The following is a 17,962-nucleotide window of genomic DNA, read 5'->3' as shown; positions in this document are numbered from 1 at the left end:
AGCTGGTGTTGCATCGTGCGCTGTCGTGCCAACAGGGCCTGGACAAGTCGCAGGAAGAAGTGGTGAAGCACCTGGCGACCATCAGCGAGCTGAAGCGCAGCTTCCTCGAGTCGTCGCCCGAGCCGTCCCCTCCCGCCTGGGACCACCGCCTGGCCGCGGCGTCCTCACCCTCCCGCTCCGCCGCGGACAAGGAGGCCGATGACAAGCCACCGGCAGCGGACGGCACCAGGGTACGACCGCATGAGTGACCGACCGACCGACCGACCGACCGACCGACTGACTGACCGCTCGGCCCCGTGTCTAATGCCGTGAGGAGTCTTTTTACTTGTGCGGCGGTGGCGGCGACGGGCTACGCACTGCGTGCATGTAACAAATCCAAAGAACCCCTGCGTAGCCTTTTAAGACTGCTGGGGCAAGTGCTGTTAGCGAGCACGGGACACGGCACACGAGAGAGTGGGTGGCCAGCACCATGCCCGGCCGCCTTTGTTTCCCAAGTGGTGATGTTTATACATCGCACTGGGTACTCGTTTAAGGCTGAGTTGACCTAGGGGAGGCCCAGCACCATTTCAGATAAGTTTGACCATGATCGGAAAGTGAACTTGGGTCACCGGGTTAATATTGCAAGTGTGCTCTAACCACTGCGCTGCACTGCGTACATGTATGCACACACGTACACACACAGGGCTTTGTTTCGGCCTGAACAGTCCACGTTGCACTTGCCGGGATTATGTTGGCGAGTCCATGCAGCTGCTTTTTCAAATGTTTATGAACATCTTCATTCGTGGGGTTATAGGAATATATATTTGTGCAAAAATAAATTATTATTATGGCGAGGCGGATCTTGTACTCGAGTGGGAGGCACCATACACCGATAGTCCCGACTCCAAGCCTGAAGAATTCCGGAAAATATCGAGTGGGGAAATAAATTCCTGTGTGGATAGGAGTGTTAGAGCAGGGATGGTGTAACGGTGAGCACGCTCGACTTGCAGCACACTGGGTGTCACGGTGGCAAGATTTTAACTAGCTCACCTGGTATACAGGAGGTCGTGGGTTAGATCCCGACCCTGAAGCCTGCTGTATATTTGGAGTTTGTATGTGCTCGCCTTGGTCACGTGGATTTTTCTCCGGGTCCTCCCGTTTTTTCCCTCGACATTCAGAAACATGCGTTTAAAGTATTTGGCTGCTATAAATTTCCACATGCTAAGCCACTTCATTGGGCTATCATATGTCGCCAGGTCGTTTCCTAAAAAGAGCTCTATAGCTAAGAATATATATAATATAAAATAGTTGTTCAATCCAGAGGTCGCCAGTAGTTGGATTTTATCTCCTGGCGCGTCCGTTTAAATAATTACCCCCCCCCGTCCACGCATGAACATAACTGGGTACAAGACGGTCAAATGTTAGGTCGCATGTGGACGTGGAATAAAGTACACCTTCACCGTCTATTAATGTAGCACATTGTGTGATGGGCCATGCACTGCTGATGAGAGCCGGAGAGGTCAAAACTTCTTCAGGGTTTGCCATAAGTTCTTGTTTTGCGTATTATAATTGTTTTCCCCGCCTGCTGGTGTTCTCACGAAAATATATTAGGTCTATGTACATAATGCCGTTTCTGCCGCAGAGATTGTTAAAATGTTTAAATTGTTTTATTTTTTTTCATGGAACCTGTTTTCTCGCTCGGACAGACCGACTCGACGTTTTTAGCTGTCTCGCTGTTTTAACAAATAAGCACACAGATCTGGATGGTTGTGTGATGAGGTGAAAAACGAGGCCCAGCTCTGCCTGTCTCAGGCTCTAATAACCTGCTCTTAAACCCTTTGAATCATCTGACAATCATATGTAAATTCAGTACACTGAATGCAGAGCAATCACTTTGGACCTGCGCCAACCAACCAGCTAGAGAAACACAGACTCACAGACATACACAGACTCTCACAGGGACCCACAGACTTGCAGAGAACCACATGCTCACAAAGAGACCCATAGGCTCACAAAGAGACTCAGACTCTCACAGACATACACAGACTCTCACAGAGACCCACAGACTTGCAGAGAACAACATGCTCACAAAGAGACCCACAAACTCTCACAGACATAACCAAACTCTCACAGAAACCCACAGACTTGCAGAGAACCACATGCTCACAAAGAGACCCATGGGCTCACAAAGAGACTCACAAACTCTCACAGACATACACAGACTCTCACAGAGACGCACAGACTCGCATAGAAACCAAACGCCTTACATTTTAATATATTTGGAGCATTGGAGTGAACTGATTGTCTCTGGTGTAATTTTTGGGACCAGATGTCACGGACTCTAACCCACCCCAACCCCCACTGGTGACATTGTCTCATTAGCATGCTGCCTGCTCATTTGTGCGGCTCTAAAATATCCCGTGCCATTATTCTCGATGTCAACGCCCTTCTAATAGTGGCTTGCCACGTTGCGCCACTAAATACATTTTTGTTGCGATCATTGTCGTCAAGGTGTGTGCCAGTGTCATGGCCGTCTGGAACGCTCATCCTTCCTAGGTTGAAAACTAATTTCTTTGAAACTGCTTTTTGTATTTAGTTTATTGTCCTTCCCCCGCACCTCCGATTTAGCACGCTTGGCTACCGTACGGTGCGAAAGAAGTTCGACATACATAGCTTTGCCCAGATGGACTAAACTACGTAATTGTCTCTCCCTCTTTCTCCGCCTTTAAATGCATCTCCTGGGCTAGGTGTTCCTCTGCCGAGCTGTGTTGCGAGGCATTACCAGGCTAATTGTGTAGAGCTGTGCGTTGAGTGCCTGTGAAGGCTGGCATGGAACATATTGAGGTGAGGTACGGGGGCTGCGGTCCACCGCTGTTTGTGCACTATGGCCATCAATTGAACCGGGGCCACTGGGATTGCAGAGCAAGTTGTAAACCACCACATTGCTACTGCCGCTACTACCACACGGAGCGTTAGAGTGTCGGCATTAACCAATTAACTGAACACGAACGGAAACTGACAAGTGCGCAAAGAAGACGCGGACAGATGCAGGCGTGGAATTACAATGTAGGAACGCGTGTGTTGGAGAACGTACGCAGGTTAGGGACATCAATTCGAACGTTTAAGGACATTCAGTGGGCTTGGGCAGCAACACGACGTGGCTTAGAAGGGACGATAATGGCCGATGGTCAAGAATAACTACAGAGTGGCAGCCGCCAAAGGATTTGAACGCTCACGGGAGCGGAACCACCGGAGAGATGGAGCGATGAAATTAGCTCTCGTGCATAGGCGCTCAGGCGACTATTACGTTTCAGGATCGTGGAAGATGGCGTGGCTTTGGTGGGTGGGGAAGCGGGGGGGGGGGGAGGCCCTCATCCAGCAGTGGATTGACCCCGGTTGATGATGACGAACTGACGATCATATCGAGCATAAGCTGGTGGTGGATTTAGTCAGAATCGGAATACTAATTTATTACTGGAGTAATCTGATGATCTATAAAGCAATTTTTCAAAGATGTCCAGCAGGGGCAGGTCAGAACGTGACGACAAAACTAACAATGAAAACCAACTAAACTAAGAGTGTGAAGGAAAACAAATCACTTTAAAATATGCCAATTGAAACCCAACTTTTTTTTTTATCTCGCCAAATCCGATTTATTTTATCAGTCAGTCTGGTCTTAGAGCTGCCCCATGCCGGAGGGGGGGGGCGGGGGGTGGAGCTGCGTTGACGTTCATGGAAAGGTCACGCGAACTTCATCGTCGTCGTCGTCGTCAACGCCGCTGTGCCGAGGTCTGCGCGGCACCGCTCACGCGGTTCGGGATCTAGCGCAAGCGTGGATTTCAACTCCTAAGACCGATTGTCGCCTGTTCCAACGCATCAGCTTTCGCGACTAAATTCTTGTTAATAATAAAGGTGTTTTTGGGTTGGGTCGCGTAAATATAAATCTGGCAAAATCTCCCCATGAAGCCGGTTGGAGTTTCTAGCGGGACGTCGTACTCGAATTGCAAACATTTGTGGGTTTACTCTCCAACGCACCGATGTGCTGAAGCAGCATGTATGTATGTTGAACTTCTTTTGCGCCATACGTAGCCGAGCGTGCTAATCGGAGGTGCGGGGGAAGGACAAGAAAGTAAACACAAAAATCACTTCTAAAGAAATGAGTTATCAAACCAGATGATTTAAATGTGCATAGTTCCAGTGGCTTCCTAATATCGGAAGGAAGAGCGCTCCAAATGGCCACAGAAGCACATCTGAAAGCTGCAGTGACCATCTTTGTTCGCTGACTAGTAACTAATTGGCACGTTTGTTTACGTGTCAGACCTTTACGAATCTGCTGTATCGGGTGTTGGGAGAGTTAACGACACCTTTACATTTACGCGATCTAACCGGTTACTCGCCTTCTGCCGGTGTCTGGGTCTTTTTTTTATTGTTGCGTCTCTCCGTGCTCCCCGCAGCCGCCCTCTCCCGCCCTCTCCCCCCATGTCATGCTTTTTACAGAGCATGGCGAGATGCATTTAATCGTGGGCAGCCTAAAGCTTATAATCTGTACTTCAACTCGAACAAAGGGGTTTAAATTCTGTGTATCTGAAACGTGGAAAATGACGTTCTGTGCTTGGGGGTTTCGGAACGTTACATCTGCAATCGCCAGATTAGCGTAATAGGCTTACAATCCTTTTCCATCTCAAATATTGTGATTTTTTTTCTGCTGCTGCTGCATCATAGGGGAGGCCTCAATTCTTGTAATTTGAAGGCACCTTCCACGGTTTTAATGCTTCCATTGCCTTGTATTCACTCTTCTCTTTTCCTTCATCAGAGTGCTCTGTGTGTGCTCCCCCTTCCTCGTGAATTATTCACTGTTCATCTACGTCTTCTCCACGTTTCCTCTCTTCTGTTCTTCCGCATCATCCGAATCAGAAGTCTGACGCTCCAGAAGATCGCACGGAGGAGACAAAGTTTGTGTTCTCCTTTAAGACTCCCCATTCGAAGGATGACGCTAACAAGGTTATGATTGGCCACACAGATTCACGACGTACGGTGCTTCTAAACCTTGCAGCTTAATGCACCTTATATATAAGGCCCCCATCCCCGCACCCCCTCACCCCTCCCCAAAAATGATCGATGAATCATTTTTACTTTTGGAGGGGTCACGATTCGACCCAAGGATCGTTTCTCGCGGTGCATTGCAACGCCTCAAGTGGCAGCATGAGTCGCATGCAGGAATACGCACGCACGGCATGCACAGACGGAGACACGCGCATCGCGAGCGTGATTATTTTTATTGATGAACCGACGTATCGTTTGTATATCCCCGATGTCCCCGAGTGCTTTTGCATGGCCGCCACTTTCCTGCACACCTTCTTGTGCTCGGTGTTCAAAATTTGAACTCCAGATCCTTATTTTGCGCACATTACATGAAACGAAGCGAACACACTCGCACACTCGCGCACGCTCGTTATCGTGCGTCGTTGAAGACGTTTGGCACTTTAACGAGACGGTGGACTTCTCAACTATCTATATACCCAGCCTCGACTGGATTCGACCAGAAAAGCGGCTACAAATAGGAAGCATTAAAAAGTAGAAAAATATATTTACTTAAATATTAACAAAATGCAACTTTATATTTATCAAAGACAATTTACTACAGTATGGTGAACTACAGTTAAATAATCACCGACATCCCGCACGGCACGGGAGAGGCTGTCATCCAGCAGTGGATTGATGAAAGGGCAGGCAGCACGTGTGCACGTACAATTTACCTATATTGACGCATGAATATTAGAATTTTTTTTCCCAAAACGGAGGAAGCTTCACGCTTGCTCTCTCCTCCCCGTCGCTCTCTCGCCGGCTCGCTCGCGTGTCCTCATCGCTCCGTGTCCCTGTGCATCTTGTGTGTTTTCTTCTTCTTCTCTTCCTCCTCCTCTGTCCCATGATGCCCACCTACCTGCTCGACACAAGCAGGGCTTGGAGGACTGGGTCCTGGTAGAGAATGCTCAGTGTAAAGTGGAAGAGCGGGCACACGATGACGATGACGGCGACGGTGGCGACGCCCCTCCGGCCCTAGACGCTCTGCGGAGCGCGGCAGCCGAGTTAGCCGCCGCGCTAGACCGCCCGCCGCCCACGACCCACGCCACGGCGCGCTCGCACGACACGGAGGCCTTCGCCAGCCCGCTCAAGGTCCTGCCACACCCGCGCTTCGCCGCTCGCTCCGGCCCGCGTCTTTGTCAACGCGACAGGGGGCTTCAGGGTTGGGGGCAGGCTGCGGCCCCCTGGAGACTCGGATTTTAAACTAAATTCAATTATTAAACTTCTTATTTGACCAGGTTAGGCCCCCGCTCGCTGAAGCTGCATGGCTCTATTTCAGAAGCGACCTGGCCACAAACGGTAGCTCAGCGAAGTGGCTCATCATCACGTGGAAATGTATTGCAGTCAAACACTGAACGCGTGACGTTGATTCTGAATGTGGAGGGAAAAACTGGAGGACCCGGAGAAAAATCCACGCGGCTACGGGGAGAATATGCAATCTCCAAAGATACGGGCGTCTGGGTCGGGATCAAACCCACGACCTCTGTATACCAGGCGAGGTAGTTAACATCTCACCACCATGGCGCCCTCATTTTAAAATGGCCCGCCGTAAAACATACATTGCTTTGCTTTTGATGAATATCAAAACAAGTAAGCAGATAGTGCATCTCCTTCGTATGTCTGTACCTCCATGTACAATGAACAAGTATTTATGACATTTCCCTTCAAGCCACACGGCCGCATTGACCGATCAAATAAAGTGTTGGCTGTAAAACGATAAATGTAAGGATTTGGATGGACAAAGAGGGGCCCCACCAATAACTATAACAGTCCCCGGGGCTCTCCACAAACTTAATCCGGCCCTGGATGCGCTACAGAAGCCACCGTTGCGCTTGCCGAATGGGGCTCAATCGACGTCGTATGGTGCATTGCCGGCACGCGGCTTATCCGGAGCGTGGCCTACGGGTGGTGTGGTTGTGGGTGGGGCGAGCTGACGGATTGTGTCGCGAGCAAGTGGGGATTGTGTATTTGTCTGTCAGTCCTGCGTTGAATTACGTGCACTGTTCCCTGGGCTGCGAGAAAGCTAAGAAAAAAAATCAATGCGTCGCACGTTTACAGCATTTCGGCGGTGGTTAATCCTGGGATTGTGAAGCTGCAGGACGGAATGGGTGGATGCTTATGCATTGCCGCCCGACTGTACGCCGATGGATAATGCTGCCGGGTTATCGCAATTTCAGAAACAGAATACGTATTCATACTGGAGGGATCAGATGTTGGTGCAAAGCTATTTTCCACATGTCCAGTAGAGAGGGGGATGGGGTAAGAACGTTACAACAACAAATGACAGTGCTGCCAAGTACAAGAAAGGCAACGCAAATCACCCAAACGCATACAATTGAAACGAAACCATCCCCATCGTAGCCAAGCCCCAACTGAGGATTTTGCGGGTGACACGAACGCGCTGTAAACCCCCCCCCCCCCGCGCGCGTGCAGTTGAGCCATCTCTGTGGCTTGTGTGCTGTGTCTCTGACCGGTAATAGAGTAAGCTCGTTCGTGGCGCTAAGGTGGACGCATCCCCCGCCGAGGAAGATCTCACGTTCTCTCCTTCTGAACATCCTCTTGCCGACCTCCTTGAGACCGTTGAATTCTCTCAGGTCTTTACTTTACAAATCAACGCTTTCCTTCCCCCATCGTGTTGGCCTGCTCGTGTCGTGCTCCATTCACGACGGTCGCTTCACTCGCGCTCGGAATTCGCCGATTCGCTTTGCCCCCTTGCCGTCCCTGTGGTTTGCCTTCTTCTCTCATCGTGTTTTTGCCAGTCTTGCATGGCTATTAACTTGTAGAAAAAAAAAACATCTTCCGTGCACGATTTATGGGAGAAAAATAACTGAACACCAACATTGTTCCAAAGAGGAAAAAAAAAATGCACGTGCTTGTGGGCTCCGAGCTAAAGCGTGGACCTGCTTAGCATTTATTTTTATAAGCTGCGTTGCATCCCTTGCGTTATCGGTGAATCTTGCACACAGGCATCCTCATTGTGGAAGCTGGAATGTCTCGCTGGCCCCCATACAGATGTGTGCCTTCGTACAGTTTAAAAATCCGCTTGCGAAAACCACTTGATCTTCGGACAAGTTAACGCTGTCACCATTCATGTCTAGACTGAAGACGTATTTGTTCTCGAAAGCCGATGCCTAAATAATTTTTCAAACAGATTTTGTCTTCTAACATCTCATATAAAACGTACAAGCCTCTCAATATGAATGTAATTGTAAATCATCTGAAGGACGCAGCTGTATATACAGACGCGATAGAAACAGAAATTGCTTAGTCGGGCTATGTACGCATGCATGTTGAACTTCTTTCGCACCGTGCATAGCCAACTGTGCTAATCGGAGGTGCGGCAAGAGACGGCCTCCCACGCTAAACCGTTTGCCGTGGCTCTCTCCGACGTCAGATGCTCAAGTCTGAGGTTAAGGAAGCCACGGAGGTCGTCACCAGCAGCAGCGTGAGCAGCAGCAGCAGCAGCAGCGCCAGGGTGGTGCGGGAGATGGTCGTCGAGGAGAAGAAGATTTCCAAGTCGCTCGTGGAAGGCGCGTCGATTGCCGTCGCCTCCGTGACGCTCACGGTCGGCAAGGCGGGCGGCGGCGGCGGCGGTGGCGACGACGACGAGCCGCGCGACAAGGGCGAGTCCCCGTCCGGCAGGCCAGAACCCGCACCGCGAGCCGCCGCCGCCGCCGCCACCGGCGGCAGCGGCAACGCGGCAAAAGAATCGGCGAGGTCCTCGCTTCCGGCAGACGCGGCCGTCGCCGCGGCGATGGTCGGGGCTACCGCCGCCGCGGCCAAGGCGGCAGCGGCCTCCTCGTCCCCGGAAGAAAGCCCTGCCGGGGACGCCAAGGATGGCAAGGACACGTCGGAGGAGGAGGAGGAGCCAAAGACAAACGGAGACATGTCCGACTCGGACGACGAGGACCATGGGGAGTTTGAGGTATGTTGTACGCGCTTGTGTTTGGGTGTGTTCGCCCGCGTGTGTGTGTTGGCTCGCGTATGTACGTGTGTGTGGGTGTCCGTGGGTGACTGCCTCAAACAAAACCTGCTGCGGTGTGTAAACATCGCCGCGAGGGAGACAAAGGCAGCCGGGCGTGGTGCTGGCCCCCCGCCCCCGAGCACCTATGAAGGCCGTGCCAGCCTTCATAGGTGCTCGTTAACAAACTTGGCCCAAAAATCTGTTAAGGCTATACTGGGAATCTTTGTCTTATATATTTTTGTTTTACGTAACATATCTTCCTTTTTTACAAATGTTTTTTTCAACGTCATCATTAGCAGCCATGATCGGTCCACTGCTGGATGAAGGTCTCGCCAAGTTGTCGCCATCTCCTCTGATCCTGTGATGTAACAATCTACCTAGCAACTGTACACGAGCTGATTTCATCACTCCCTCCATCTCCTCCGTGTCCGTCATCTGTCTAGGGCGCGTTCCTTTCCTTGGCTTCCACTGTCATTATCCGTCACCCGTCAGTAAATCGTCTGTTCTTAGCGACGTGTCCTGCGCAAGCCCACTTTGTTCACTGAAAAATATGTTTTCGACTTGTTGTGATAAATGTTCTATGGTGTTACCAGCTGTTGTACATTTTGTCAGCAGTGGTTATTCAGTGAACAATTTAGCCACTTCTAGATTCGAAGTTTTCGTGACTGCAATGATCCATACTCTTTGGTTCTTTCGGTAAAGTCACGTAGGTAAAAATAAAAGAAAAAATAAAGTTAATCAAATCACGGAAGCTTGTGTTGCCTCCGAAACGTCGTGATTTGATTAACTTTATATATTTTTTACCTACGTGACTTTACCGAAAGAACAAAATAATTTGGCTACTGGGGTGTAATCGAGGGACTGTATTGTCTTGATGTGATCTGGGACTGTTGTTGTTGTTTTGCTGTCTTGCCCAAGATTAGATTTGGTCTTGAATAATCTGCAGGAAATTGTGTACTTGTTCAATTTGTACTCACATTCTTTATTTATATTTATTCAAAGTGACTTGGTTAACTTTTCTCTATGTTACTCTCATTATATTATTTGTTGGTTCAAATTTCTGACCTGACCCTACTTGGACATCTGTGAAAACGAGTTTCCTCTAGCTCATTGGATTCCTCCAGTATAAATAGCGATTCTGATGTTGATGGTTATGTCACGTGTCAGCACAATATCTGATTCGTGGTTTTCACAGTCTACACGAAGCTCACAGTGTTCTATGTAGAAGAGTTAGACGCTTATACGCACACCAAAGCGCACCGTCTTGCAAACGTGTATATTGCTTCCTGGCCCTTTGTCAATCCACTTTCTGGATGAAGGCCTCCCCACACCATGCTGGTGGTGGAGGGGTTGTTTGACTGCTGTAGTCATGTTTCACCAAAGCGCGGGCTCGTGAAGAGGAGAGGTTTAGATGGCCATGTCCCACTGATGTTAGCCATGGCTAAGGAATCCAAAATCGCTGGGTTCACAGAGCAAAGCACGAGCCACTGCCCCACCACTCCACCACCCCTACTGGACCGGCAGTTGAAACAGCGACGCGGGTAGTAGGGACGCCGCGGTGGCGATATGTTAACCACCTCGCCTGGTATACAGATGGTCGTGAGTTCGATCCCGACCCTGACGCCTGTTGTATATTTGAAGTTTGCGGGTTCTCCCCGTGGTCGCGTTGATTTTTCTCTGGGTCCTCCGGTTTTTCCCTCCACATTTAGAAACATTCGTTTAGAGTCTTTGGCTGCTATAAATTTCCACATGATAAGCCACTTCATTGGGCTATCATTTGTGGCTAGATAATTTCTAGAAAATGAGCTGTATAGCTAAGTGGGTCTTACCTAGTAGGATTTTTAAAAAATGTTTGAATAGTTTATAGTTTACACTTGATTTGAAGCTTCCGTGACTGCAGGAATTACTCTGGTTCTTTCGGTAAAGTCACGTAGAAAGAAAATAAATAAAATAATAGAATACGACGTTTCGATTGCAACACAAGCAATCGTCATCAGGTAGCACTAAATTTGAGAGAGAGACAAAACACAGACACGGAGACACACAGACAGACACCCAAGCAGAAAGAGACAACACAGACACACAGAGAGAGACACACAACATAGACACACATAGACACACACACATAGACACACATGTCTATGTTGTGTGTCGCTCTCTTTGTGTCTGTCTGTGTGTCTCCGTGTCTGTGTTTTGTCTCTCTCTCAAATTTAGTTCAACCTGATGACGGTTGCTTGTGTTGCAATCGAAATGTCGTACTCTATTATTTAATTTACTCTCTTTCTACGTGACTTTACCGAAAGAACCAAATAGTTTATAGTTTCTTAAATCTCCCCTCCTCCACCCCGCTTCTGTCCAACCCGGCAGTGTAAATGGGTTCACCACAGTTAGTTGATCGCCAGTTGGCAAGTGGTGGGATGAAGTGTGGCTCTTACGACCTCTTCAAAAATGTCTGGCCAGCGTGAAAACAGCAGGCCCAATAACCCTCGAGGGGAGCTCTCTGGAGTTCCCTCTAATAATTACTTAGGCCCTTCCACCAACAGTGGTATGAGCAAGCGATTGCGGGGCTAAATAACACACACATATATTTTTTTACATTCACAATCATTGCAGCAACGGGGGGGGGGGGGGGTGAGCGCTGTCCGTGTCGTGAACAAAACGTGCTCGACTTGCGTGCGATCCGCAGCCTCCCGTTGTGAAGACGGAGAGCGTGAGCTTCAGCGAGGTGGTGAGGGCTGACGTGACGGAAATCTCCACCAAGGAGGTGCCCCTCGTGCACACGGAGACGAAGACCATCAGCTACCAGACCGTGCAGGTGCGTGTGCCGCAGGACACGGGTCGCCAGTGGCGTGGCGTACGTGCGTGGGTGCAGACTTTTTTTTCTTTGTTTAAATCACGTTTTTTGCCGAGCGCAGGATCAAAGGTAAAGGGGCCTGCAACGAGCGTCACTGTTGAAGGTGTTCCACATTATAGTTGGCTCTGACACTAGAGTGGGAATACCATTTGGATTCGCAAAGCCTCTCTGGTCAGCTGCGAGTAGTGCAGAGACTTGAATGGGAAGCTATATAAATACAGAGACAATTTCAACCGAGAAGATGGGTATGAGCTGAGCAATCATTGGGAGGACGTTATTAACCAAGCAAAGTCGTAACTTGCTGTGGTGCTTCCATTCTTCCCTGCCGTTTGGCTGTTATCTCCGACTCTCTGAGTTGCATTGCCCTGTTAGGTGCCTCTGCATTAACGGGTTGGGGTCTCACTAACATGGCCACCTCTGTTCCCTTAGTCTCGATGTATTGATGGTTCTGGCTGTGTGATGGGCTGTGTGTCTCACTGGCGCGACCACCGTTGCGGTGGTTCTCCTGCATGGACGCGCTTGCCTCTTACAGCGCAGTTGGCAGCGCCGCAGCTTGTGTTACACACAGACGTGACATTAACTTACTAATCCCCCTAATCTCTCTGCCTAATCTCTTCCATCAACATATTGCTAATCTCCCATTAACACTGCTGTTGTGCGCACATGCGGGGAACGATACTCGTATGCGGCGACGGAAGCTCATTTCATGCCAATCTCTCTCCCTAATCTCTCTCTCTCCCTAATCTCCCCCGTTAACACAACTGACGTGCTTGCGTGTGGGGATGGAATTCCTTTCCAGCTCGGACCCCGCCTGCTTGCCCTTCGCCACATAAATAGCTTCTTGTTGTAACAGCTCTCTCGCCGTGTTTCTTCCTGGTTCACCAGTTCCACTGCTGGATTATTTTTTTCCGCCTGAGGACGACCGCGTGTGTTGCGATCGAAACATCGTGATATATTATTATTTATTTATTTAAATTTTCTACATTACGTGACTTTACCGAAAGAACCAAAGTGTATGGATTCCTGCAGTCACGAAAGCTTCAGATTAAGAGTTCAGTGTGTCTTCTCTTATCCGCAATGAAGTGCGGTGAATTTTCTCAGAGCCTATCTGTGATCTAACGAATAACCACCGGGGGAAGAATTCATGAGCAGCACGACCCCAGATTCCAAAGTTGTGGCTCTTTCCCTGGCTGTTATCAAATCTAGAATTGTTATCAGTTACTTTCGTCGCACGCATGTGGGACGAAAATCAAATCGGAGTGGTTCCGTGCACACGGAGAGCCCACCCTGTGCTGGATGGAATGTCGAAGGACAGCGGGTTGAATAAACCTGCACTGCTCTTGGGAAAATTTGATTTTTCAACTCTCTGAAGCCATAGCCATATAAATCATTGTCGCATGCGCAGAGTGAATAGGCAATCTCGTCATTCGTGCAAGGATTGCAGCGAGTCATTCATTGTGTCAGTGCCCCACGGCATTAAACAACCACAAGGGAATTTTGAGTCGCTGGCGGGGAATATTTTTGTAGCTGTATTTGCACGTAGATTTTTTTACTTGAAAAAAACGCTTAAATCCATTCCCCCAATTATATATTGATTGTGCTATCGCTATAGGTGTGGCACGTTACGATACTAAGAACCCAGTCGGATGTCTCGTAGAGCAGTGGAAACATTCATGTTCGAGAGTGCATATTACAGAGCTACCTCCAAAATCCCTTCAAGTGACCTCTGGCCCACTCAATATGGGACCAGAAATGTTCCCAATTATTCTGATACTTAGAGCAACATTAATCGCCAAATAGTCCAAACTGATATATTACATTTCTTAGAACTGGAATTTAGTAAAATTAACTGCCGAACAAAATTTTATTGTTATGATTTTTATCACGCTGTCATTAGTCACCATGCTGAGACCATTAATTCACTGCACTTGAGAACCCATTTAATCACAGGCATCTGCTTAGATGCTGAGCACAGGCCCAGAGGTCAAAAGCGCCGACAACAAGCAGCACTGTGAGAGGTTTTAGTTTGTTGTCCTTCACCCACACTTGCGATTATCATAGTTGGACGTATGGTGTGAAAGAAGTTTAAAATACATTGAGGGTGAAATGGGTGAGAGTTAATGCATTTCTTGATTTGAGCAAGGTTATTAGAACTTTGGGTAATTAGACCATGGGAGAGAATTTTCAAGGTGGAGCAGTGCGAGAAAAGCCGACAGCCCTCTCAGAGACTCGCTCACGAGCCAAGCAGAATGCCCCAATCGCAGGCAACGTCTTGCGTCTTGATCTCTCCGCCTCTCTCTCTCTCTTCCACAATGTCTGCCACCGCCGGTCAAAACCCCGGCCTGTGTAACTCTCTCGCCCGCATGGCCACCAGTCGGACGGCGCCAAACACGTGGAGCTGGGGGGCCCGCTGCTGAGCACCGTGCATGGCACCGCCACGGAGGCCATGGCCAGCAGCAGCAGCAGCACCAGCAGCACCACCACCACCACCCACATCACCAAGGTGACGAGCGGACGCTTGCGACTCGACCAATGTGGTGTCAGATTCTCGATCGCGTGGCCTTGTGGGTTTGTTTGTTTTTTGTCCGCGAGGCAACTGTGTTACGTGCTGCTATAAATTTCTGATGTTAATTTCCACACGATAAGCCCCTTCGTTGGGCTTGTCACTTGTGATAGTCAGGTCGCTTCTGAAAAAGAGCTGTATAACTCGGTGGGCCTTACCTGGTAAAATGAAAAATAGTTTAGTTTAGTTTGGGCACAGTTCGATGATGAATAAAGTTCTGCCCTGATTGTGCCCCCCTTTGATGTTCACACTGTTTGTTCTTTTCACGTTCGTAAAGTGCTTAAAAAAAGGTGCGATGACATTTAGACGATACACGAATTGAAATGGTTTGCCATCGTTAAACCCTCACGTGGCCACCGGTAAAATGTTGCGCAGTGAATGAACATTTCAAATAAATTAACTTACTTTGTATTTTTAGAGTGCCTTCACTCAAGGCGCTTGACATAGTTTGAAGAAAAAGGGTGACAACGTGGAATAATTTATGTGATTTTCATAATTATTATATGATTTACATGACGGTTTGACGAATGAGCGACCGCGATAGAGGGGTACTTAGGGGTCATGAAGGAGTAGAGTAGGGATGGGAAGGAGTGGAGTGATGAGGGGTGGGAAGATGAAGAGAATGGGCAGTAGAGAAGAGGTGAAGCTTTAATAGAGGAATGACAGGAGGTTAAGGAGGGGGGCTGCTTAATATACAGGGGAAGTGTTGAGTCTATGGGCAGTGCTGAGTCTATGGGCAGTGCTGAGTCTATGGGCAGTGTTGAGTCTATGGGCAGTGCTGAGTCTGTGGGCAGTGTTGAGTCTGTGGGCAGTTCTGAGTCTGTGGGCAGTGCTGAGTCTGTGGGTAGTGTTGAGTCTGTGGGTAGTGTTGAGTCTATGGGCAGTGCTGAGTCTATGGTGTAGTGTTGAGTCTATGGTGCAGTGTTGAGTCTATGGTGCAGTGTTGAGTCTATGGGCAGTGTTGAGTCTATGGTGCAGTGTTGAGTATGGGCAGTGCTGAGTCTATGGGCAGTGCTGAGTCTATGGGCAGTGCTGAGTCTGTGGGCAGTGCTGAGTCTGTGGGCTGTGCTGAGTCTATGGGCAGTGCTGAGTCTGTGGGCAGTGCTAAGTCTGTGGGCAGTGCTGAGTCTGTGGGCAGTGCTGAGTCTGTGGGCAGTGTTGAGTCTGTGGGCAGTGCTGAGTTTATGGGCAGTGCTGAGTCTATAGGCAGTGCTGAGTCTATGGGCAGTGCTGAGTCTATGGGCAGTGCTGAGTCTATGGGCAGTGCTGAGTCTATGGGCAGTGCTGAGTCTGTGGGCAGTGCTGAGTCTGTGGGCAGTGCTGAGTCTATGGGCATTGTTGAGTATATGGGCAGTGCTGAGTCTATGGGCAATGCTGAGTCTATGGGCAGTGCTGAGTCTATGGGCAGTGTTGAGTCTGTGGGCAGTGTTGAGTCTATGGGCAGTGCTGAGTCTATGGGCAGTGCTGAGTCTATGGGCAGTGCTGAGTCTGTGGGCAGTGTTGAGTCTGTGGGCAGTGTTGAGTCTATGGTGCAGTGTTGAGTCTGTGGGCAGTGCTGAGTCTATGGGCAGTGTTGAGTCTGTGGGCAGTGTTGAGTCTGTGGGCAGTGCTGAGTCTATGGGCAGTGCTGAGTCTATGGGCAGTGTTGAGTCTGTGGGCAGTGCTGAGTCTGTGGGCAGTGTTGAGTCTGTGGGCAGTGCTGAGTCTATGGGCAGTGCTGAGTCTATGGGCAGTGCTGAGTCTATGGGCAGTGCTGAGTCTATGGGCAGTGCTGAGTCTATGGGCAGTGTTGAGTCTATGGGCAGTGCTGAGTCTGTGGGCAGTGCTGAGTCTGTGGGCAGTGCTGAGTCTATGGGCAGTGCTGAGTCTATGGGCAGTGCTGAGTCTGTGGGCAGTGCTGAGTCTGTGGGCAGTGCTGAGTCTGTGGGCAGTGCTGAGTCTGTGGGCAGTGTTGAGTCTGTGGGCAGTGCTGAGTTTATGGGCAGTGCTGAGTCTATGGGCAGTGCTGAGTCTATGGGCAGTGCTGAGTCTATGGGCAGTGCTGAGTCTATGGCAGTGCTGAGTCTGTGGGCAGTGCTGAGTTTGTGGGCAGTGCTGAGTCTGTGGGCAGTGCTGAGTCTATGGGCAGTGTTGAGTCTATGGGCAGTGCTGAGTCTATGGGCAGTGCTGAGTCTATGGGCAGTGCTGAGTCTATGGGCAGTGTTGAGTCTGTGGGCAGTGTTGAGTCTATGGGCAGTGCTGAGTCTATGGGCAGTGCTGAGTCTATGGGCAGTGTTGATTCTGTGGGCAGTGTTGAGTCTATGGGCAGTGTTGAGTCTGTGGGTAGTGTTGAGTCTGTGGGCAGTGCTGAGTCTATGGGCAGTGCTGAGTCTATGGGCAGTGCTGAGTCTGTGGGCAGTGCTGAGTCTGTGGGCAGTGTTGAGTCTGTGGGCAGTGCTGAGTCTATGGGCAGTGCTGAGTCTATGGGCAGTGCTGAGTCTATGGGCAGTGCTGAGTCTGTAGGTAGTGTTGAGTCTGTGGGTAGTGTTGAGTCTATGGGCAGTGCTGAGTCTATGGTGTAGTGTTGAGTCTATGGTGCAGTTTTGAGTCTATGGTGCAGTGTTGAGTCTATGGGCAGTGCTGAGTCTATGGGCAGTATTGAGTCTATGGGCAGTGCTGAGTCTGTGGGTAGTGTTGAGTCTATGGGCAGTGCTGAGTCTATGGTGTAGTGTTGAGTCTATGGTGCAGTGTTGAGTCAATGTGCAGTGTTGAGTCTATGGGCAGTGTTGAGTCTATGGTGCAGTGTTGAGTCTATGGGCAGTGCTGAGTCTATGGGCAGTGCTGAGTCTGTGGGTAGTGTTGAGTCTGTGGGCAGTGCTGAGTCTATGGGCAGTGTTGAGTCTATGGGCAGTGCTGAGTCTGTGGGTAGTGTTGAGTCTGTGGGTAGTGTTGAGTCTATGGGCAGTGCTGAGTCTATGGTGTAGTGTTGAGTCTATGGTGCAGTGTTGAGTCTATGGTGCAGTGTTGAGTCTATGGGCAGTGCTGAGTCTGTGGGCAGTGCTGAGTCTATGGGCGGTGCTGAGTCTATGGGCAGTGCTGAGTCTGTGGGCAGTGCTGAGTCTGTGGGCAGTGCTGAGTCTGTGGGCAGTGCTGAGTCTGTGGGCAGTGCTGAGTCTATGGGCAGTGTTGAGTCTATGGGCAGTGCTGAGTCTATGGGCAGTGCTGAGTCTATGGGCAGTGCTGAGTCTGTGGGCAGTGTTGAGTCTATGGGCAGTGCTGAGTCTATGGGCAGTGCTGAGTCTATGGGCAGTGTTGAGTCTGTGGGCAGTGTTGAGTATATGGTGCAGTGTTGAGTCTGTGGGCAGTGCTGAGTCTATGGGCAGTGTTGAGTCTGTGGGCAGTGTTGAGTATGTGGGCAGTGTTGAGTCTGTGGGCAGTGCTGAGTCTATGGGCAGTGCTGAGTCTATGGGCAGTGTTGAGTCTGTGGGCAGTGCTGAGTCTGTGGGCAGTGTTGAGTCTGTGGGCAGTGCTGAGTCTATGG

The 17,962-nt window shown here is 49.8% G+C and overlaps 1 protein-coding gene across 18 annotated transcripts in view; it reads left to right on the top strand.

The window, feature by feature from the left end:
* The window catches only part of LOC116942596 (protein 4.1-like), a 128,163-nt gene that overhangs the window by 102,539 nt on the left and 7,662 nt on the right, over positions 1–17,962 (top strand). For 13 of the 18 annotated variants that reach the window (XM_076067233.1, XM_076067238.1, XM_076067232.1 and 10 more), the window contains 7 exons: positions 36–230; positions 4,894–4,980; positions 5,938–6,153; positions 7,542–7,655; positions 8,456–8,986; positions 11,712–11,840; positions 14,254–14,382. In XM_076067233.1, the coding sequence (XP_075923348.1) occupies positions 36–230; positions 4,894–4,980; positions 5,938–6,153; positions 7,542–7,655; positions 8,456–8,986; positions 11,712–11,840; positions 14,254–14,382 (1,401 nt within the window). The remainder of the gene's footprint in view (positions 1–35; positions 231–4,893; positions 4,981–5,937; positions 6,154–7,541; positions 7,656–8,455; positions 8,987–11,711; positions 11,841–14,253; positions 14,383–17,962) is intronic. The other 5 variants (XM_076067227.1, XM_076067236.1, XM_076067237.1 and 2 more) reach the window with 5 other exon arrangements.

The sequence above is a fragment of the Petromyzon marinus genome, chromosome 15 (genome assembly GCF_048934315.1).
Source record: "Petromyzon marinus isolate PM22_M1 ecotype Great Lakes invasive population chromosome 15, UKy_Petmar_22M1.pri1.0, whole genome shotgun sequence".
NCBI lineage: Eukaryota > Metazoa > Chordata > Hyperoartia > Petromyzontiformes > Petromyzontidae > Petromyzon > Petromyzon marinus.
This window is presented reverse-complemented; position numbering and strand designations above follow the sequence as displayed.